This window comes from Rhinoraja longicauda, chromosome 3 (assembly GCF_053455715.1).
Source record: "Rhinoraja longicauda isolate Sanriku21f chromosome 3, sRhiLon1.1, whole genome shotgun sequence".
NCBI classification, from domain to species: domain Eukaryota; kingdom Metazoa; phylum Chordata; class Chondrichthyes; order Rajiformes; family Arhynchobatidae; genus Rhinoraja; species Rhinoraja longicauda.
This window is the reverse complement of record NC_135955.1, coordinates 94,956,686-94,979,315: the sequence shown is the minus strand read 5'-3', so window position 1 is coordinate 94,979,315 and position 22,630 is coordinate 94,956,686. Positions and strand designations below refer to the sequence as shown.

Genomic DNA, 22,630 nt, shown 5'->3' with positions numbered 1-22,630 from the left:
CCGAGAATTGAGTTGCTTCTCAGTATACAGAGGGAGATTGATATCGTGATGGAATGGAAACTTACCTCTAGTAAGTAATGAGCAGCGTTACGAGGCGTTCCCCCATCAACGGCAACAATGCCTATCTTCCAACATCCCTCTGATGCTAACTCCAAATGACTTCTTATCCTTAAAAGTAAAAGATGAGAGAAGGATTTGCCAAGACATTCTTCTGACTTGTTATCAATAGACAATAGGTGCAGGAGTAGGCCATTCGGCCCTTCGAGCCAGCACCGCCATTCAATGTGATCATGGCTGATCATTCTCAATCAGTACCCCGTTCCTGCCTTCTCCCCATACCCCCTGACTCCGCTATCCTTAAGAGCTCTATCTAGCTCTCGAATGCATTCAGGGAATTGGCCTCCACTGCCCTCTGAGGCAGAGAATTCCACAGATTCACAACTCTCTGACTGAAAAAGTTTTTCCTCATCTCCGTTCTAAATGGCCTACCCCTTATTCTTAAACTGTGGCCCCTTGTTCTGGACTCCCCCAACATTGGGAACATGTTTCCTGCCTCTAACGTGTCCAACCCCTGAATAATAAACAGAGGGCAGTGGAGGAGAGTTAGATAGAGCTCTAGGGGCTAGCGGAATCAAGGGGTATGGGGAGAAGGCAGGCACAGGTGACTGATTGTAGATGATCAGCCATGATCACAATGAATGGGGGTGCTGGCTCGAAGGGCCAAAAGGCCTCCTCCTGCACCTGTTTTCCATGTTTCTATGTTTGCACAACCCCAATACCCTTTGCCCCCACACAGGCTACCCACGCCTTCAGTCATAGAGTGATACAGTGTGGAAACAGGCCCTTCAGCCCAACTTGCCCACACCCCCCAACATATCCCATCGACACCAGTCCCACCTGCCTGCGTTTGGTCCATATACCTCCAAACCTGTCCTATCCATGTACCTGTCTAATCTATATACTAATGCTCTCGTTTGTTTGTTTGTTTGTTACTGAACTACAGCCAAAACGGTACACGATAGCGCGACAATGTTAGGCCCACCTTACTCACCGTCATCCCTTTGGTGCTAATGGAAGAAGTTTCATTGAAATCGGTGTTTTTAAAGTTATTCACATTTTAAAGTTTAAATCTATCTCCTAGGGAGGGAGGGGGGGGTGGGGGTGGGGGTGGGGGAAGAGGGAGGGGGGAATGAGGGAGGATAAGGGGGGTAGTGGGGAATGGAGTGGGGAGGAGGGGAATGGGGGGAGGGGGAGGGGATTGGGGGGGAGGGGAATGGGGAGGGGGAGAGGAGAGAGGGGGAAGGGGAGGGGGAGGGAGGGGGAGGGAGGGGAGGGGTGGGGGGAGGGGGGGAGAAGGGAGAGGGGATGGGGGAGGAGAGGGTGCTGTACCAATGCAGGAGAGGTTTGGGCCCACTTGGTCTAGTTGTTTCCTAAATGTTGGGATAGTCCCTGGCTCAACTCCCTCCTCCGGCAGCTCGTTCCATACACCCCCCACTCTTTGTGTGAAAAGGTTTCCCTCAGGTTCCGATTAAATCATTCCCCCTTCACCTTAAACCTGTGTCCTCTGGTTCTCGATTCCCCTACTCTGGGCAAGAGACTCTGTGCATCTACCCGATCTATTCCTCTCATGATTTTGTACACCTCTATAAGATCACCCCTCATCCTCCTGCGCTCCAAGGAATAGAGACCCAGCCTGCTCAACCTCTCCCTGTAGCTCACACCCTCTAGTCCTGGCAACATCCTCGTAAATCTTCTCTGCCCCATTTTCAACATTACGACATCTTTCCTGTAAACACGGTTCCCAAAACCAAACACAATACTCTATAAGTAGCCTCTCCAATGTCATATATAACTGCACCATTTAGAGTGTTGTGTTTAGTTTTGGTCACCATGTTATAAGAAACGTCACCTATCCGTGTGCTCCACAGATGCTGCCTGACCCCCTGAGTTACTCCTGCACTCTGTGAAACGTCACCTATCCATGTTCTCCAGAGATGTTGCCTGACCCTGGATTCACTGGAATTTAGAAGGATGAGAGGAGATCTTATCGAAACGTATAAGATTATTAAGGGGTTGGACACGTTAGAGGCAGGAAACAAGTTCCCAATGTTGGGGGAGTCCAGAACAAGGGGCCACAGTTTAAGAATAAGGGGTAGGCCATTTAGAACTGAGATGAGGAAAAACTTTTTCAGTCAGAGAGTTGTGAATCTGTGGGAATTCTCTGCCTCAGAAGGCAGTGGAGGCCAATTCTCTGAATGCATTCAAGAGAGAGCTGGATAGAGCTCTTAAGGATAGCGGAGTCAGGGGGTATGGGGAGAAGGCAGGAACGGGGTACTGATTGAGAATGATCAGCCATGATCACATTGAATGGCGGTGCTGGCTCGAAGGGCCGAATGGCCTCCTCCTGCACCTATTGTCTATTGTCTATTGACCCGCTGAGTTACTCCAGCACTCTGTGAAACGTCACCTATCCATGTTCTCCAGAGATGCTGCCTGACCCGCTGAGTTACTCCAGCATACTTTGTATGTGATTTATTCTAATTGGATACAGAGTCTAAGTGAAGAGATGGTGGTTAAAAACAGTGGCTGAAATATTCAAACACTAATAAAACTTGACCGATTGTGACATTTTTTACACCTTCATTAGCCACAGTTTCGTTTAGTTTAGTTCAGAGATATAGCGCGGAAACAGGCCCTTCGGCCCACCAGGTCCGCGCCGCCCAGCGATCCCCGCACATTAGCACCATCCTACACACACCAGGGACATAGAAACATAGAAACATAGAAAATAGGTGCAGGAGTAGGCCATTCGGCCCTTCGAGCCTGCACCGCCATTCAATATGATCATGGCTGATCATCCAGCTCAGTATCCCGTACCTGCCTTCTCTCCATACCCCCTGATCCCTTTAGCAAAAAGGGCCAAATCTAACTCCATCTTAAATATAGCCAATGAACTGGCCTCAACTACCTTCTGTGGCAGAGAATTCCACAGACTCACCACTCTCTGTGTGAAGTTTTTTTTTCTCATCTCGGTCCTAAAATACTTCCCCCTTATCCTTAAGCTGTGACCCCTTGTTCTGGACTCCCCCAACATCGGGACAATTTACAATTTTACCGAGCCGATTTAACCTACAAACCTGTACGTCTTTGGAGTGTGGGAGGAAACCGGAGCACCCGGAGAAAACTCACGAGGGTCACGGGGAGAACGCACAAACTCCGTAGAGACGGCGCCCGTAGTCAGGATCGAACCCGGGTCTCTGGCGCTGTGAGGCAGCAACTCAACCGCGGTCAACAGCAGAAAACCCCCGAGTTCAATGTCACTCACCGAAGACTGCCTTCCCACAGAGACTTGCTGTTCAAAGATGTTTGAATGTAAAAGCATTCTGTGGCTGTTTTGTTGACTGGTGTTGCCGCCCCTGGTACGTTTAACGTGACCTCCACAATGTGGAATTTAATAGCACCGTTCTCTCCAGTGTCACGGTCAGATGCCTAAATGCACAGAAACATCGCCATTGCACAGTTAACCAAGCAGCAAATAGTCATCGGTTTAGTTCCTTGTCACGTGTACCGAGCGAGGTACAGTGAAAAGCTTTTGTGGCGCGCTATCCAGTCAGCGGAAAGACAATACATGATTACAATCGGAACGTCCACAGTGGACAGATACATGATAAGGGAATAACGTTTAGTGCAAGGTAAAGCCAGCAAAGTCCAATCAAGGATAGTCCGAGGGTCACCAAAGAGGTAGACAGTGGTTCAGCACCGCTCTCTGGTTGTGGTAGGATGGTTCAGTTGCCTGATAACAGCCGGGAAGAAACTGTCCCTGAATCTGGAGGTGTGCGTTTTCACGCTTCTGTACCTCTTGCCCGATGGGAGAGGGGAGAAGAGGGAGTGGCCGGGATGAGACTGGTCCTTGATTATGCTGCTGGCCTTGCCGAGGCAGCGTGAGGTGTAGATGGAGTCAATGGAAGGGAGGTTGGTTTGTGTGATGGTCTGGGCTGCGTCCACTACTCTCTGCGATTTCTTGCGGTCTTGGATGGAGCTGTTCCCAAACCAAGTTGTGATGCATCCTGATAGAATGCTTTCTACGGCGCATCTGTAGAAGTTGGTGAGAGTTGTGGGGGAACATGCCGAACCTCCTAAGCCTTCTCAGGTAAGTCGAGGCGTTGGTGTGCTTTCTTGGTCTGTGCTTCAATATTGGGTGGTCCAGGGGAAGTTGTTGGTGATATTAACTCCTCAGAATTCGAAGTTTTCAACCATCTCTGCTTTGGAACTGACAAACGCCAATGTTTTCCATGTGGAGGCTGGTGGGTGTATGGAACAAACAGCTGGAGACCATCGTTGGGGCAGGTACGATAACAGCACGTTTAAAAGCCACTTGGACAGGTGCATGGATAGGGCAAAAGGCCAAATGTGGGCCAATGGAACTAGGGTGAATTGAGAATCTTGGTCGGCATGGACATAAGTTGGGCCGAAGGGCCTGTTTCCGTGCTACATGGCTCGATGCGTCTGCATGGATCAGTGCAGAGGCACATATTCACAATCAATATTAATACTTTAGCATTCAGAATGCATTTACATTCGCAAATCACATCAATTTGGAAAGGTTAGTTAAGAGTGAAGGTAGACACAAAATGCTGGGGTAACTCAGCAGGTCAGGCGGCATCCCTGGAGAGAAGGAATGGGTGACGTTTCGGGGCTGAAGATACGTCATCCATTCCTAAGACCTAAAACGTCACCCATTCCTTCTATCCAGAGACGCTGTCTGTCCCGCTGAGTTACTCCAGCATTTTGTGTCTACCTTCGGTGTTTAATGCTGATAAGTGTGAGGTGCTGCATTTTGGTAGGACAAATCAAAATAGGACGTACAGGGTAAATGGTAGGGAATTGAGGAATGCAGTGGAACAGAGGGATCTGGGAATAACTGTGCATTGTTCCCTGAAGGTGGAATCTCATGTGGATAGGGTGGTGAAGAAGGCGTTTGGTATGCTTGCCTTTATAAATCAGAGCATCGAGTATAGAAGTTGGGATGTAATGTTAAAATTGTACAGGGCATTGGTGAGGCCGAATCTGGAGTATGGTGTGCAGTTCTGGTCGCCAAATTATAGGAAGGATGTCGACAAAATGGAGAGGGTACAGAGGAGATTTACTAGAATGTTGCCTGGGTTTCAGCACTTAAGCTACAGAGGGAGGTTGAGCAGGTTGGGTCTTTATTCTTTGGAGCGTAGAAGGTTGAGGGGGGACTTGATAGAGGTTTTTAAAATTTTGAAAGGGACGGACAGAGTTGACGTGGGTAGGCTTTTCCCTTTGAGAGTGGGGAAGATTCCAACAAGGGGACATAGCTTCAGAATTGAGGGACAAAAGTTTAGGGGTAACATGAGGGGTAACTTCTTTACTCAGAGGGTGGTGGCTGTATGGAATGGGCTTCCGGTGGAAGTGGTGGAGGCAGGCTCGATTTTATTATTTAAGAGTAAATTGGATAGGTATATGGATAAGAGGGGATTAGAGGGTTATGGTCTGAGTGCAGGTAGATGAGACTAGGTCAGGGAGAGTGGTCGGCGTGGACTGGTAGGGCCGAACGGGCCTGTTTCCGTGCTGTAGTTGTTATATGGTTATATTATATGGTTATAAACTAGCATCTGCAGTTCCTTCCTACTTAAACAATAGACAATAGGTGCAGGAGGAGGCCATTCAGCCCTTCGAGACAGCACCACCATTCACCGTGATCATGGCTGATCATTCTCAATCAGTACCCCGTTCCTGCCTTCTCCCCATACCCCCTGACTCCGCTATCATTAACAGCTCTATCTAGCTCTCTCTTGAATGCATCCAGGGAATTAGTTAAGAGTGAGTCAGACTACAAGACATTTGTGAAATGCAAATATTTGGCAAGTGATTTTCAATTTGGATAAGTGTGAAGTACACTTTTATGAGAAAAAGGAGGAAATCACATATTACTATGAAAATAAGCCTCAAGAAGAACAAAACTAAACTAAACCTGTTCTTCAGCAAGGAGCTGAATCTAGCATGGGTTCTGAAAAGATTGACGAGGATGTTGCCAGGACTAGAGGGTGTGAGCTACAGGGAGAGGTTGAGTAGGCTGGGTCTCTATTCCATGGAGCGCAGGAGGATGAGGGGAGATCTTATAGAGGTGTACAAAATCATGAGAGGAATAGATGCACAGACTCTCTTGCCCAGAGTAGGGGAATCGAGGACCAGAGGACACAGTGAAGGGAAAAACATTGAATAGGAATCCGAGGGGTAACTTTTTCACACAGAGGGTGGTGGGTGCATGGAACGAGCTGCCAGAGGAGGTAGTTGAGGCTGGGACTATCCCATCGTTTAGGAAACATGGATAGGACAGGTTTGGAGGGTTATAGACCAAGCGCAGGCAAGTGGGACTAAGGTAGCTGGGACATTGTTGGCCGGTGTGGGCGAGTTGGGCCGAAGGGCCTGTTTCCACACTGTTTCACTCTATGAATATTACTCTCTCCATTTCCTCTCCGTGACAAGATGAAGAGTGAAAAAGCATAGTCGACGCCAAATTTCTGCCTTTAATCAAATAAATATGCCCCACTGTAGAACTTGGCTCAAATAAAATATGCCAAGTCAATAAGATAAAGTATTAAAAAAGAGTTGATGGAACTTACCTCCAGTACTGCGATCTCCAGCCCCTCAGTCACATATTCCAACACAATAACTGAAAGAAGTCCAGAAACAGATGTTAAGTTCTCCATTTTTCGTATAGTTTAGTTTAGTTTAGAGATACAGCGCGGAAACAGGCCCTTCGGCCCACCGGGTCCCTTCGGCCCACCGGGTCCCTTCGGCCCACCGGGTCCGCACCGCACACATTAACACATTAACACATTAACACCGATCCCCGCACACATTAACACTATCCTGCACACACTGGGGACAGTTTACAATTATACCAAGCCAATTAATAGACAATAGACAATAGGTGCAGGAGGAGGCCATTCGGCCCTTTGAGCCAGCACTGCCATTCAATGTGATCATGGCTGATCATTCTCAATCAGTACCCCGTTCCTGCCTTCTCCCCATACCCCCTGACTCCGCTATCCTTAAGAGCTCTATCTAGCTCTCTCTTGAATGCATTCAGAGAATTGGCCTCCACTGCCTTCTAAGGCAGAAAATTCCACAGATTCTCAACTCTCTGACTGAAAAAGGTTTTCCTCATCTCCGTTCTAAATGGCCTACCCCTTATTCTTAAACTGTGGCCCCTTGTTCTGGACTCCCCCAACATTGGAAACATGTTTCCTGCCTCTAACGTGTCCAACCCCTTAATATTCTTATATGTTTCGATAAGATCCTTTTAAATTCCAGTGTATACAAGTCTAGTCGCTCCAGTCTTTCAACATACGACTGTCCCGCCATTCCGAGAATTAACCTAGTGAAACTATGCTGCACGCCCTCAATAGCAATAACCTACAAACATGTACGTCTTTGGAGTGTGGGAGCAAACTGGAGCACCTGGGAAAAAACCCAAGCAGGTCACAAGGGAGAACGTACAAACTCCGTACAGACAGCACCCGGAGTCGGGATCGAACCTGGGTCCTTGGCGCTGTGAGGCAGCAACTCTACCGCTGCGCCACCGTGCCGCCCGATATTGATCAGAGTAAATATTTGTTCATGTAGAAACATTAATCTACCTATAAAACCTGATAATCTGTTGCCACAAATGAAGAAGGCTGCAGAAAGCGGTGTACATGAACATAGAAAGGCCTGGATAGAGTGGATGTGGAGAGGATGTTTCCACTAGTGGGAGAGTCTAGGACCAGAGGGCACAGCCTCAGAATTAAAGGACGTACCTTTAGAAAGGAGATGAGGAGGAATTTCTTCAGTCAGAGGGTGGTGAATCTGTGGGATTCATTGCCACAGACGGCTGTGGAGGCCAAGTCAATGGGTATTTTTAAGGTGGAGATTGACAGATACTTGATTGGTACGGGTAAAATTATAAAAGGACTGGACAAGCTAGATGCAGGAAAAATGTTCCCAATGTTGGGGGAGTCCAGAACCAGTGGCAACACAGTCTAAGAATAAAGGGGAGGCCATTTAAAACTGAGGTGAGAAAAAACTTTTTCACCCCGAGAGTTGTGAATTTGTGGAATTCTCTGCCACAGAGGGCAGTGGAGGCCAATTCACCGGATGAATTCAAAAGAGAGTTAGATAGAGCTCTAGGGGCTAGCGGAATCAAGGGATATGGGGAGAAGGCAGGCACGGGTTACTGATTGTGAATGATCAGCCATGATCACAATGAATGGCGGTGCTGGCTCGAAGGGCCAAATGGCCTCCTCCTGCACCTATTTTCTACGTTTCTATGTTTCTATTCCCTGCACTTCCGTGTGCCTATCTAAAAGCCTCTTAAATGCCACTTTCGTTTAGTTTAGATTAGTTTAGTTCAGTTCAGAGATACAGCGCAGAAACGGGCCCTTCAACCCACTGAGTCCTCACCGCCCAGCGATCCCCGCACACTAACACTATCCTACACACACCAGGGACAAATTTACATTTACTCCAAACTAATTAACCTACAAACCTGCACGTCTTTGGAGTGTGGGAGGGAACCGAAGATCTCGGAGAAAACGCACGCAGGTCACGGGGAGAACGTACAAACTCCGTACAGACGGCGCCCGTAGTTGGGGTGGAACCCGGGTCTCCGGCGCTGTGAGGCAGCAACTCTACCGCTGCGCCACCGTGTCTGCCTTCACTACCACCACCACCACCATTTCAGGTCCCCACCTCTTTCTGTCCCGCACATTTCCATTAAACTTTCCTCCTCTCACCGTATAGACTGTCTACCCCATCTATGCCTCTTAAAATGTTATACACTTCCATCATGTCTCCCCACAACCTCTGACATTTCAGAGAAAACAAACCAAGTCTTTCCAACCTAGGGGTTGCCAACTATCCCACTCCCAAATAAGGGACAATCGGTGACGTCACCGTCCCAGCTCCCCACGTGACCTCGCCCAGCCAGCGGCCTCGTGCTCCCGCTCCACCAATGGCGGCCGCTCGGGCCGGGAGGCGGGTTGCTATGCAACCTCTGGTAGGCGGCGCCCGGGCCTCCGGACCTAGACTGTCCGAACCTACAGTGTCCGCACCTAGACTGTCCGGGCCTACAGCGTCCGGGCTTACAGCGTCCGGGCTTACAGCGTCCGGGCCTACAGCGCCTGGGCCTACAGCTTCCGGGCCTACAGCTTCCGGGCCTACAGTGTCTGGGCCTACAGTGTCTGGGCCTACAGCTTCCGGGCCTACAGCGTCTGGGCCTACAGCGTCCGGGCCTACAGCGTCCGGGCCTACAGGGTCCGGGCCTACAGGGTCCGGGCCTACAGGGTCCGGGCCTACAGTGTCCGGGCCTACAGTGTCCGGGCCTACAGTGTCCGGGCATACAGTGTACGGGCCTACACTGTACGGGCCTACAGCGTCCGGGCCTACAGCGTCCGGGCCTACAGCGTCCGGGCCTACAGCGTCCGGGCCTACAGCGTCCGGGCCTACAGCGTCCGGGCCTACAGCGTCCGGGCCTACAGCGTCCGGGCCTACAGCGTCCGGGCCTACAGCGTCCGGGCCTACAGCGTCCGGGCCTACAGTGTCCGGGCCTACAGTGTCCGGGCCTACAGTGCTCCCCGGGCCTACAGCGCTCCCCGGGCCTAATACGGGACAAGGGCGGTCCCATACGGGACAAACCAATTTAGCCCAAAATATGGGATGTCCCGGCTAATACGGGACAGTTGGCAACCCTAATCCAACCTCTCCCTGTGGCTGAAACTCAATGGCAAATTCTGCGATGGGTAATGCGTTTTAGTTAAATGATATATATTATTTATTCAGTTGAATAAGCTTCCTTGTATGAGTGAGATACAGCACGATTACTTTCCACAGGCCTCCCAAATCTCTGTGGTCAAGTTGAAGTATTTAGATTTAAAAAAACAGAAAGTGCTGGCGAACCTCCGCAAGGCTCGGTGCTGGGACCGCAGCTATTTACAATATACATTAATGACTTAGATGAAGTCTAAGTGACTTAATGACATAAAAGTAACATTAGCAAATTTGCGGATGACACAAAGCTGAGTGGCAGTGTGAACTGTGAGGAGGATGCTATGAGGATGCAGGGTGGACTGGAGCGACTAGGCTTGAACACGCTGGAATTTAGAAGGATGAGAGGGGAGCTTATTGAAACGTATAAGATTATTAAGGGATTGGACACGTTAGAGGCAGGAAACATGTTCCCAATGTTGGGGGAGTCCAGAACAAGGGGCCACAGTTTAAGAATAAGGGGTAGGCCATTTAGAACTGAGATGAGGAAAAACCTTTTTCAGTCAGAGAGTTGTGAATCTGTGGAATTCTCTGCCTCAGAAGGCAGTGGAGGCCAATTCTCTGAATGCATTCAAGAGAAAGCTGGATAGAGCTCTTAAGGCTAGCGGAGTCAGGGGGTATGGGGAGAAGGCAGGAACGGGGTATTGATTGAGAATGATTAGCCATGATCACGTTGAATGGCGGTGCTGGCTCGACGTGCCGAATGGCCTCCTCCGGCACCTATTGTCTATTGTACATGCTGGAATAGCAGCATCTCTGGAGAGAAGGAATGGGTGACGTTTTGGGTCCAGACCCTCCGTCAGCTCTTATTTAGATCTCCTCCAGAGATGCTGATTGGCCTCAGAGTTCCTCAAACACTTTGTATTTTACTCAAGATTCCAGCATCTGCAGTTCCTTGAGTCTCTGATATAGAGTCTTAGTCATACATCATGGAAACAGGCCCTTCGGCCCAACCTTCCCCTGGCAGCCAAAGATATCTCTTCACACTAGTCCCACCAGCCTGTGTCTGGCCCATATCACTATAAACCTTTCCTATCCATGTACCTGTCCAAATGTATTTTAAATGTTGTGAAAGTTTCTGCCCCAACCACCTCCTCCAGCAGCTCGTTCCATACACCCACCACCCTTTGTGTAAAAAAAGTTGCCCCTCACGTTCCTATGAAATCTTTCCCCTCTCACCTTAAACCTCTGTCCTCTGGATCTTGATTCCTTTACCCTGGGTAAAAGACCTTAGCAATTCCCCTCATGAGTTTATACACCTCTTTAAGATCACCCCTCATCTTCCAGCACTCCAAGGAATAAATATTTAGGACTCCAATGCTTTTAAGTTTAGATTAGTTTCGTTTTAGTTCAGAGATACAGCGTGGAAACAGGCCCTTTCGGCCCACCGGGTCCGCGCCGACCAGCGATCCCCACACACTAACACCACCCTACACACACTAGGGACAATTTACGTTTATACCAAACCTGTACGTCTTTGGAGCGTGGGAGGAAACCGGAGCACCCGGAGAAAACCCACGCGTGTCACGGCGAGAACGTACAAACTCCGTACAGACAGCACCCTTAGATTTAGATATACAGTGCGGAAACAGGCCCTTTCGGCCCACCGGGTCCACACCGCACAGCGCTCCCCGCACATTAACACTATCCTACACCCACTAGGGACAATTTTTACATTTGCCCAGTCAATTAACCTACAGACCTGCACGTCTTTGGAGTGTGGGAGGAAACCGAAGATCTCGGAGAAAACCCACGCAGGTCACGGGGAGAACGTACAAACTCCGTACAGACGGCGCCCGTAGTCGGGATCGAACCTGAGTCTCCGGCGCTGCATTCGCTGTAAGGCAGCAACTCTACCGCTGCGCCACCGTGCGCGCAGCGATAGAGTCAGGGTGGAACCCGGGTCTCTGGCGTCGTGAGGCAGCAACTCTACCGCTGCGCCACCGTGCCGCCCCTTAAGTGCAGAAAAGTTCCACCGGAGTTACAACAGAAGCCGTTTTAACGGCAAGTTTCTGCACTGGCAATGCTGCAAACATGTTCAAATAAATCTGTGTAACATGGCTGCATTCTTAATGTTCCCTGATGATTATCCATGCTGTTAAACCTGTTCCCCACCAATTACAAATTCGTTATATATATGCCACAAGCATTTCCCCAAGATCTAAGTGCATACCAGTCAAGGCACATTATTAGGCCCAAGGGTGACGCTGGCCGCCATCACTCACCTTTACACAAAGGTTTAATGGTTTTCTTTACTCGAGAGGCTGGGTAGGCCGGGAAACTTTGCTTTGATTTGCCAGCCTTGCTGGATGTAAAGTGGCTCTGGTGTTGAAACAGCAGGCTGGGAGAGGGCGAGGATTATCATGGCTGTGGGTGGCTTAGTATCGAGGAGTTCCGGGTGCCTGACATAGGAAAAAAGGGTGTATTGTCTAGTGTGTGTGTGTGCAGGTGTGTGTAGGTGTGTGTGTGTAGGTGTGTGTTTGTGTGTGTGTGTGTGTGTGTGTGTGTGTGTGTGTGTGTGTGTGTGTGTGTGTGTGTGTGTGTGTGTGTGTAGGTGTGTGTGTGTGTGTAGGTGTGTGTGTAGGTGTGTGTGTGTGTAGGTGTGTGTGTGTGTGTGTGTGTGTTAGTTAGGGTTGCCAACTGTCCCGTATTAGCCGGGACATCCTGTATATTGGGTTAAATTGGTTTGTCCTGTACGGGACCGCCCTTGTCCCGTATTAGGCCTGGACGCTGTAGGCCTGGACACTGTAGGCCCGGACACTGTAGGCCCGGACACTGTAGGCCCGGACACTGTAGACCCGGACACGGTGGGCCTGGACACTGTAGGCCCGGACACTGTAGGCCCAGACACTGTAGACCCGGACACGGTCGGCCTGGACACTGTAGGCCCGGAGGCCCAGGTGCCTCCTGGCCCTAGCAGCCGGCATTGGTGGAGCGGGAACACGTGGCCGCTGGCTGGGTGAGGTCACGTGGGGCGCTGGGCGGTGACGTCACCTTTTGTCCCTTATTTGGGAGTGAGAAAGTTGGCAACCCTAGTGTGTGTGTGTGTGCGCGTGTGCGTGAATTCCCCTGAGGATACTGCCCTCGAAAAAGCTGCCACCCAGCGCTTTCTTCGGCAACACGGTGGCGCAGCGGTAGAGTTGCTGCCTTACTAACTTTCTAAATGAGGAGAGGGTCCAGAAATCGGAGGTGCAAAGAGACTTGGGAGTGGCTGGTGCATGATTCCCAAAAAAGGTCATCTGCAAGTCAAATCAGTGGTAAAGAAAGAAAACTCAACGATAGCATTTATATCAAGAGGACTGGAATACAAAAACAGGGATGTAATGCTGAGGCTTTATAAGGAGCTGGTTAGGCCGCATTTGTGAGCAATTTTAGGCCTCATATCTGAGGAAAGATATGCTGGCCCTGGAGGGGGTCCAGAGGAGGTTTACAAGAACGATCCCAGGAATGAGTTGGTTAATCGATGACGAGCGTTTATCGGCACTTTGTGACGTTTCACAGAGTGCTGGAGTAACTCAGCGGGTCAGGCAGCATCTCTGGGGAACATGGATAGGTGACGTTTTGCAGAGTGCTGGGGTAACTCAGCGGGTCAGGCAGCATCTCTGGGGAACATGGATAGGTGACGTTTCACAGAGTGCTGGAGTAACTCAGCGGGTCAGGCAGCATCTCTGGAGAACATGGATAGGTGACGTTTTGGGTTGGTACCCTTCCTCAGACGGACTGTGGGAGGTGGGGGGGAGAATGCTGGAGGAAAGATGGGGCAGGACAAAGCCTGGTACACAGTAGGTTGATACAGGTGAAGAGGGAGGTTGAGAAGGCAGATGGTAGAGAAAGGCCAGAGACGAAAAGGCAGAAGGTGTGAGACAAAAGGATTGAAGGGTTGCAAATTGTGAGGCTAGAGGATGGAATGCAGGTGGAAGGGGAGGGGGAGGGGCGACGTGGGTGTGAGTCCAGGTGGGGCATGGGGAAAGGAGGGGTGGAGGAAGGGAATGTTGCGGGGGAGAAAGGGGAAGGGAGAAAGGGGGAGGGAGAAAGGGGGAGGGAGAAAGGGGGAGGGAGAAAGGGGGAGGGAGAAAGGGGGAGGGAGAAAGGGGGAGGGAGGAAGGGAGAAGGGGGGGAGAAAGGAGAGGGGAGAAAGGGGGAAGGAGAAAGGAGGAGGGAGAAAGGGGGGGAGAAAGGGGGGTGAAAGGGGGAAGAAAGGGGGGGAGAAGGAAAGGGGAGGGGGAAAGGGGGGAGGGGGAAAGGGGGAGGGGGAAAAGGGGGAGGGGGAAAGGGGGAAAAGGGGGAGGGGGAAAGGGGGGAGGGGGAAAGGGGGGAGGGGGAAAGGGGGGAGGGGGAAAGGGGGGAGGGGGAAAGGGGGAGGGGGAAAGGGGGAGGGGGAAAGGGGGAGGGGGAAAGGGGGGAGGGGGAAAGGGGGGAGGGGGAAAGGGGGGAGGGGGAAAGGGGGAGGGGGAAAGGGGGAGGGGAAAGGGGAGGGGGAAAGGGGGAGGGGGAAAGGGGGAGGGAGAAAGGGGGAGGGGAAAGGGGAGGGGGAAAGGGGGAGGGGGAAAGGGGGAGGGAGAAAGGGGGAGGGAGAAAGGGGGAGGGAGAAAGGGGGAGGGAGAAAGGGGGAAAGGGGGAGGGAGAAAGGGGGAGGGAGAAAGGGGGAGGAAGGGGGGGTTTGTTAGAGAACAGGGCATTTATTTCAAAATATCAAGTTCTTTCCCCTAACGTTGAAATTTATCACTCACCTTTTTTATTTTCCGTACCAGAAAATACAGGTGCGTTGTCGTTTTCGTCAGCGATGATAATTTTAATATGTCCTAAAAAAAAACGAAATGCACAATTACTGTCAAAGATGTTAAACGTTTGCCAGCATCAGTCTGGGGAATAAAATCATCAGTCTGAAGAAGGGTCTCGACCGAAACGTCACCCATTCCTTCTCTCTCGAAATGCTGCCTGGCCCTCTGAGTTACTCCGGCATTTTGTGTCCACTTTCTGGGGGAATAAAAGCTCAGGAAAGATGGACCAATTTCAAAGAATGAGTGTCACGGTGGCGCAGCCGGAGAGTTGCTGCCTCAAAGCGAATGCAGCGCCGGAGACCCGGGTTCCATCCCGACTACGGGCGCTGCCTGTACGGAATTTGTACGTTCTCCCCGTGACCTGCGTGGGTTTTCTCCGAGACCTTCGGTTTCTTCGCACACTCCAAAGACGTACAGGTTTGTTGGTTAATTGGCTTGGTGTTTGTGTAAATTGTCCCTTGTGTGTGTGTGGGTTAGTGTTAAATGTGTGCGGGGATCGCTGGTTGTCGGACTCGGTGGGCCGAAGGGGGCCTGTTTTAATAGACAATAGACAATAGACAATAGACAATAGGTGCAGGAGGAGGCCATTCGGCCCTTCGAGCCAGCACCGCCATTCAATGTGATCATAGCTGATCATTCTCAATCAGTACCCCGTTCCTGCCTTCTCCCCATACCCCCTGACTCCGCTATCCTTAAGAGCTCTATCTAGCTCTCTTTTGAATGCATTCAGAGAATTGGCCTCCACTGCCTTCTGAGGCAGAGAATTCCACAGATTCACAACTCTCTGACTGAAAAAGTTTTTCCTCATCTCAGTTCTAAATGGCCTACCCCTTATTCTTAAACTGTTGCCCCTTGTTCTGGACTCCCCCAACATTGGGAACATGTTTCCTGCCTCTTACGTGTCCAACCCCTTAATAATCTTATACGTTTCGATAAGATCTCCTCTCATCCGTCTAAATTCCAGTGTATACAAGCCTAGTCGCTCCAGTCTTTCAATACAATACAATACAATACAATACAATATATCTTTATTGTCATTGTACCCAGGGGTACAACGAGATTGGGAATGCGCCTCCCATACGATGCACTAATTTAGGTAATTTAGACAGCAGCAACCCAACGAAACGAACAGTTGTAACAGTTTTGGACAGGGTAAAGTGCAAGTTGATCTATGCGTTGTGGCCATCCGGCTCAGCAGGACCGGTTCATAGCAGCTATGGCCCTGGGGATGAAGCTGTTCCTGAGTCTGGAGGTGCGGGCATAGAAGGCCTTGTATCGTCTGCCCGATGGAAGGAGTTCGAATAGACTGTTGCAGGGGTGTGAAGAGTCTTTGTGGATGCTGGTGGCTTTTCTGAGGCATCGTGTGTTGTAGATGCCCTCCAAGTCTGGTAGCTGTGTTCCGATGGCCCTCTGAGCTCTATGGACTACCCGCTGTAGAGCTTTCCTTTCTGCCTCCGTGCAGCTGAGGTACCACACAGGGATTCCATGCGTTAGGATGCTCTCTATGGTGCAGCGGTAGAAGGTCGTCAGCAGCTGTTGGGGTAGACCAGACTTTTTCAGTGTTCTTAAGTAGAACAGTCTTTGTTGTGCCTTCTTGTCCAGCGCAGCAGTGTTATTGGACCATGTTAGGTCCTCCGAAATGTGAGTGCCCAGAAACTTGAAGCTGGACACTCTCTCCACACTGACCCCATTGATAGAGATCTGGGCATATTCCCCGTTATGTGACCTACGGAAGTTGATGATCAGCTCCTTGGTCTTGGTGGTATTTAGGGACAGGTTGTTATCCGAGCACCAGTCCGCCAGGTTCTGCACCTCCGCTCTATAGTTTGTTTCATCCCCGTTGGTGATCAGCCCGATCACCGTTGTGTCATCTGCAAACTTGACAATGGTGTTGGTGTCGAATGCAGGAACACAGTCGTGTGTGAAGAGGGAGTAGAGCATGGGGCTCAGAACACAGCCCTGTGGTGTGCCGGTACTCAGGGTGATAGTGGAGGACAGGTGCGGGCCCATTCTCACTGCCTGCGGTCGTTCCAGCAGGAAGTCCAGGATCCAGTCACATAATGACGAGCTAAGGCCTAGCTGGTGGAGTTTGGTGATGAGCTTGGTGGGGATGACCGTGTTGAAGGCGGAGCTATAGTCTATGAATAGCATCCTCACGTACGTGCCCTGTCTCTCTAGGTGAGTCAGGACAGTGTGAAGAGCCAGAGAGATGGCGTCCTCTGTAGATCTATTTGCCCTGTATGCAAATTGATGTGGGTCCAGTGAGTCAGGGATGCTGGATTTGATGTGTGAGAGGACTAGCCTCTCAAAGCACTTCATGACAATCGGCGTTAGGGCAACCTGGCGGTAGTCGTTCAGGTTGGAGATCTTTGCTTTTTTCGGCACCGGAACTATGATAGCCGACTTCAGGCACTTGGGGACCGTAGCCAGAGATAATGACAGGTTAAAGATCCTGGTGAATACCTCAGCCAGCTGTTCAGCACAGTCCTTCAGTACCCTTCCTTGAACACCATCCGGTCCTGCAGCCTTGCGTGGGTTGACCCTTTGCAGAGCGCGTTGTACCTCCTGTGTGCTCAGTTGCAAGACCTGTCCCACCGCCTCGGCTGGGGTTCTTTCACTCAAGGTGGTTTTGCCAGTTTCAAAGCGGGCAAAGAAGGTGTTAAGCTCGTTGGTCAGTGCCATATTGCTGTGGGGGCAGGCAGGGCTGCTCTTGTAGCCAGTGATGTCCCTGACACCCTGCCACATGCTTCTGGTGTCCGTGGTGTTGAAGTGGTCTTCCACCCGTTGCCTATGGGTGTCTTTGGCCCTTTTAATACCTTTGCTTAGGTGTGATCTGGCAACACCGTATGCTGAAGTGTCACCAGATTTAAAGGCATTGTTGCGTGCCCTCAGCAGGTTCTGTACCTCCTTGTTCATCCAGGGTTTCCGGTTTGGGAACATCTTTATCACCTTGTCCTCCGTGACATTCTCCACACAGCAGTTGATGTAGGAGAGCACAGTGGATGCGTATTCCTCCAAGTCTACCTCTATCTCTGAACCGTAGGTGGCCTGTTGTGCAAACAGGTCCCAGTCGGTGCGATCAAAGCAGTCCTGGAGTTGTAGGGTGGCATTCTCGGGCCATATTTTGACCGTCTTTATTGTGGGTTTGGTCTTGCGGATGAGGGGTTTGTATGCGGGCAGTAGAAACAGTGAGAGGTGATCGGATTGTCCCAGGGGTGGGCAGGGGAGAGCTCTGTAGGCGTCCTTTACATTGGTGTACACCTTGTCCAGTGTGTTTGAGCCCCTGGTAGGGCACTGCACATGCTGATGGAATTTGTGGAGCGAGGCTCGTAGGTCGACCTGATTGAAGTCCCCTGCAACAATGAAGGCACCGTTGGGGTGGGCATCCTGCTGCTTACTGATGGCCGAGTGCAGCTGTGCTAATGCTAGGTTAGCATTAGCCTGTGGGGGAATGTATACGGCCATGATGATGACCACCGTAAACTCCCGCGGCAGATAGAACGGCCTACATTTGAGCAGTAAGTACTCCAGGTCTGGGGAGCAGTAGCTCTCTATTGCAGTGTGGTTGGTGCACCAGTCATTGTTAATGTAGATGCAGAGCCCACCGCCCTTGCTCTTACCGGAGTCCTTTGTTCTATCAGCACGATGTAGTGAGCGGTTTGTTAGCTCCACAGCCCCGTCGGGGACCAGTGCGTTGAGCCACGTCTCCGTGAAGATCAGCGCGCAGCAGTTTTTCAGGGATCGCTGGGTGTTGATCCACAGCCTTACCTCATCCAGCTTGTTGGAGAGTGACCGGACATTGGCGAGAAAGATGCTTGGTAAGGATGGTCTTTGTGGGGCCCTCCTTAGCCTGGCCTGCACCCCCGCTCTCCGACCACGTTTTTGCTTCCTCTCCCTGCGCTGGCTCCGTCTCCAACTCCCCGGTGTGGTGGTCCAGGGGCCTGTTCTACCGAGCTCCGTTGGGACTTTGGTGAGGGTTTTGTGGTACTCACCAGCCAGTCTCTCGCAATCGTGTCCGATGTTGAGCAGCTCCATGCGGCTCCATGTGCGATCCGCCTTCCGGGAGCTGCGGTGCCTTGGGGGACACGCTGCTGCTGCCCTTGGACCTGAACCTGCTGCTGCTGCCGTTGGGCCTGCTGCTGTTGGACCTGGACCTGCTGCTGCCGTTGGGCCTGCTGCTGTTGGACCTGGACCTGCTGCTGCCGTTGGACCTGGACCTGCTGCTGCCGTTGGACCTGGACCTGCTGCTGCTGTTGGACCTGGACCTGCTGCTGCCGTTGGACCTGGACCTGCTGCTGCCGTTGGACCTGGACCTGCTGCTGCTGTTGGACCTGGACCTGCTGCTGCCGTTGGACCTGGACCTGCTGCTGCCGTTGGACCGGGACCTGCTGCTGCCGTTGGGCCTGCTGCTGTTGGACCTGGACCTGCTGCTGCTGTTGGACCTGCTGCTGTTGGACCTGGACCTGCTGCTGCCGTTGGACCTGGACCTGCCGCTGCCGTTGGACCTGGACCTGCCGCTGCCGTTGGATTTGGACCTACCGCTGCCGTTGGGTCTGTACTGACCGCCACGGGCTTCAACTGGATTCCGGTGCAGGTAGGGTTTTTCCCCCCGCTACTGGGCTGCTCCATGCGTGGTTTGCAGCGCTTTGAAGAGCGCGATGTTGCTGTGTGAGGACGTGCTGTCGCCCTGGAATTCTTCGTGGTGAAGGTAAGTACGTTGCGTTTTCTGGTTACACTTTTTCCTGTTTTCTCGCAGCCGCGTTTGGTGCTGGGCTGCTCCGGATTGCATCGAATGTGGGAGCGCAAAGCCGCTGCGTCTGGACGCGCCGCCATCTTGTATACAACTGTTTCAACATACAACAGTCCCGCCATTCCGGGAATTAACCTAGTAAACCTACGCTGCACGCCCTCAATAGCAAGAATATCCTTCCTCAAATTTGGAGACCAAAACTGCACACAGTACTCCAGGTGCGGTCTCACTAGGGCCCTGTACAACTGCAGAAGGACCTCTTTGCTCCGATACTCAACTCCTCTTGTTATGAAGACCAACATTCCATTGGCTTTCTTCACTGCCTGCTGTACCTGCATGCTTCCTTTCAGTGACTGATGCACTAGGACACCCAGATCTCGTTGTACGTCCCCTTTTCCTAACTTGACACCATTCAGATAATACTCTGCCTTCCTATTCTTACCACCAAAGTGGATAACCTCACACTTATCCACATTAAACTGCATCTGCCATGCATCCGCCCACTCACACAACCTGTCCAAGTCACCCTGCAACTTCATAGCACCTTCCTCACAGTTCACACTGCCACCCAGCTTTGTATCATCTACAAATTTGCTAATGGTACTTTTAATCCCTTCATCCAAGTCAGATACAGTTTCCGCACTGTATCTCTAAACTAAACTAGAAAAAACAGTGTCAGTTGTAGTTTATTGTCACGTGTACCGAGGTACAGTGAACAGGTTTTGTTGCGTGCTAACCAGTCAACGGAAAGACAACACATGATTACAATCGAGCCGTTCACAGCGTATACCACAGCCTCCGAATAAAAGGACCTACGTTTCGAAAGGAGATGAGGAGGAATTTCTTTTTGAACTTATGAACATGATAAGGGAGATTGTTAGGTGACTGTACAGAGTTGTTTACCCAGGGTAGGGGAAGTAAGAATCAGAAGTCATGGGTTTCAGGTAAAAGTGGAAAGATTTAATAAGAACCCGAGGGGCAACATTTTCACTGGTGGGTGTATGGAACGAGCTGCCAGAGGAGGCAGTCAAGGTATCTAAGGTCATAAGTGATAGGAGCGCAATTAGGCCATTCGGCCCATCAAGTCTACTCCTGATCCATCTTTCCCTCCTAACCCCATTCTCCTGCCTTCTCCCGTAACCCGACACCCGTACTAATCAAATTGGCTTGATCGCCCCGACGAGGAAGTCCCGCCGCTGTCTACAGGAGCCGAGATCGTCCCGTCACCGGAAGGCCCGAGGCCCCCGACCGCGGGAGGACAAAGAAGGGAGGAGATTGAACTTTTTTTCGCCTTCCATCACAGTGAGGAATGTGGAGGATGTTCATGTCAACATGTATTGTGTGTGTCCTGTACCTTTTATTGGTATGACTGTGTGGCAAATGAAGTTCCTCGTACGTTGCAAAACATATTTGGCTAATAAAGTATTGTTGTGATTATGTGTAGGAAAAAAACTCCAGATGCTGGTTTAAATCGAAGGTAGACACAAAATACTGGAGCAACTCAGCGGGTCAGGCAGCATCTCTGGAGAGAAGGAATGGATGACGTTTCGGGTCGAGACCCTTCTTTGGTCCAAAGAAGGGTCTCGACCCGAAACGTCACCCATTCCTTCTCTCCAGAGATGCTGCCTGAGCCACTGAGTTACTCCAGCTTTTTGTGTCTACCTCTGATTATGATGACTGATTATGACTGTGATTGTACCTCTGATTATACCTCTGATTATGACTGTGATTATGATGATGATGATGATTGTGATGATGATGATGATGATTGTGATTATTATGATTATGATTATTATGATTATGATGATTATGATTGTGATTATGATGATTATGATTGTGCTTATGATGATTATGATTGTGATGATTGGAATTATGATGATTGGAATTATGATGATTATGATTATGATTATGGTGATTATGATTATGATGATTGTGATCATGATGATTACGATTATGATGATGATGATGATGATTATGATTGTGATGATTATGATTATGATTATGATTATGATTATGATTATGATTATGATTATGATTATGATTATGATTATGATTATGATTATGATTATGATTATGATGATTATGATTATGATGATGATGATGATTTTGATGAAAAGAGTCATGGAGCTGTGAAGGTATGAATGATGTTGTAAGAGGGAGGACTACGTGACTACGAGACCAGCGTTGGTATGGGGCTCACCTTCCTCGCTCATGTTTGGAGAGTGCACGGTGTTGTAGTCCACGACTTGTACGCTGAGCAAGACCGCCTGAACGCGCTCGCGGTCCACGGGCCCACCGTAGACCAGAGCCCCGGACCGCTCCATCAGCCGAAACCAGCCCTTGCAGAGCGAGCCGTCCAACGTTCTGCCCTTGTCGCCAAGGCAAAGCGCCGCGCGGACGAAGTAGTGGAGCTCGGCGTCCGTGTCGGGGTCGAGGGCCCGGACGGTGGCCACGAGGGCGCGCAGATCTCCGTTCTCGCTAGCCAGCACATCGGAGAGGGAGCTGGCCGTCAGAGCGGGAGGCTCGTCGTTAGTGTCCACCAAGTCCACCTGGACAGTGGCCTGGCCGGCGCGGTCAAAGCCCGGGTCGACGGCCGCCAGCAAGAGGCGGTACCTCCGCGGGCCCCGGTCGTAATCCAGCATGGCGTCCGGAGCCACGCGGACGCATGCGGTTTGGTGCCGGCCTCCCGCCCCAGCGCTGACGATAAACTGGCCCCTCGCCCCGCCTTCAATCCTGTAGGTCACCAGCCGATTAGATTCAGTGGCGTCCCGGTCCCAAGCACGTATCACAAACACACAGCCGTCTGAAACAGAGTGACAAGGTGATTCATCATTAAGAATGATCAACCATGATCACATTGAGTGGTGGTGCTGGCTCGATGGGCTGAATGGCCACCTCCTGCACCTATTGTCTATTGTCTATTGTCAATACAGTGGTAAACATTGGACTCAACGACTTTGTTGAGAGGGGTGGGCAGAATCACCTGCAGCTCATCACCGACACGACTAAGGAGTTAGTGGTGGACTTTAAACAATAGACAATAGGTGCAGGAGTAGGCCATTCGGCCCTTCGAGCCAGCACCGCCATTCAATGTGATCATGGCTGATCATTCTCAATCAGTACCCCGTTCCTGCCTTCTCCCCATACCCCCTGACTCCGCTATCCTTAAGAGCTCTATCTAACTCTCTCTTGAATGCATTCAGAGAATTGGCCTCCACTGCCTTCTGAGGCAGAGAGTTCCGCTGATTTACAACTCTCGGACTGAAAA

At 50.9% G+C, this 22,630-nt stretch overlaps 1 protein-coding gene across 1 annotated transcript in view; it reads right to left on the bottom strand.

Annotated features, from left to right (window-relative positions):
• Positions 1-22,630, bottom strand: part of LOC144592188 (cadherin-related family member 2-like) — an 89,160-nt gene that overhangs the window by 31,088 nt on the left and 35,442 nt on the right. Inside the window, exons 19-23 of the mRNA XM_078396667.1 lie at positions 21,563-22,165; positions 14,562-14,633; positions 6,648-6,697; positions 3,326-3,489; positions 66-168 (exon numbers count right to left, since the gene is read on the bottom strand). Of these exons, the coding sequence (XP_078252793.1) occupies positions 66-168; positions 3,326-3,489; positions 6,648-6,697; positions 14,562-14,633; positions 21,563-22,165 (992 nt within the window). The remainder of the gene's footprint in view (positions 1-65; positions 169-3,325; positions 3,490-6,647; positions 6,698-14,561; positions 14,634-21,562; positions 22,166-22,630) is intronic.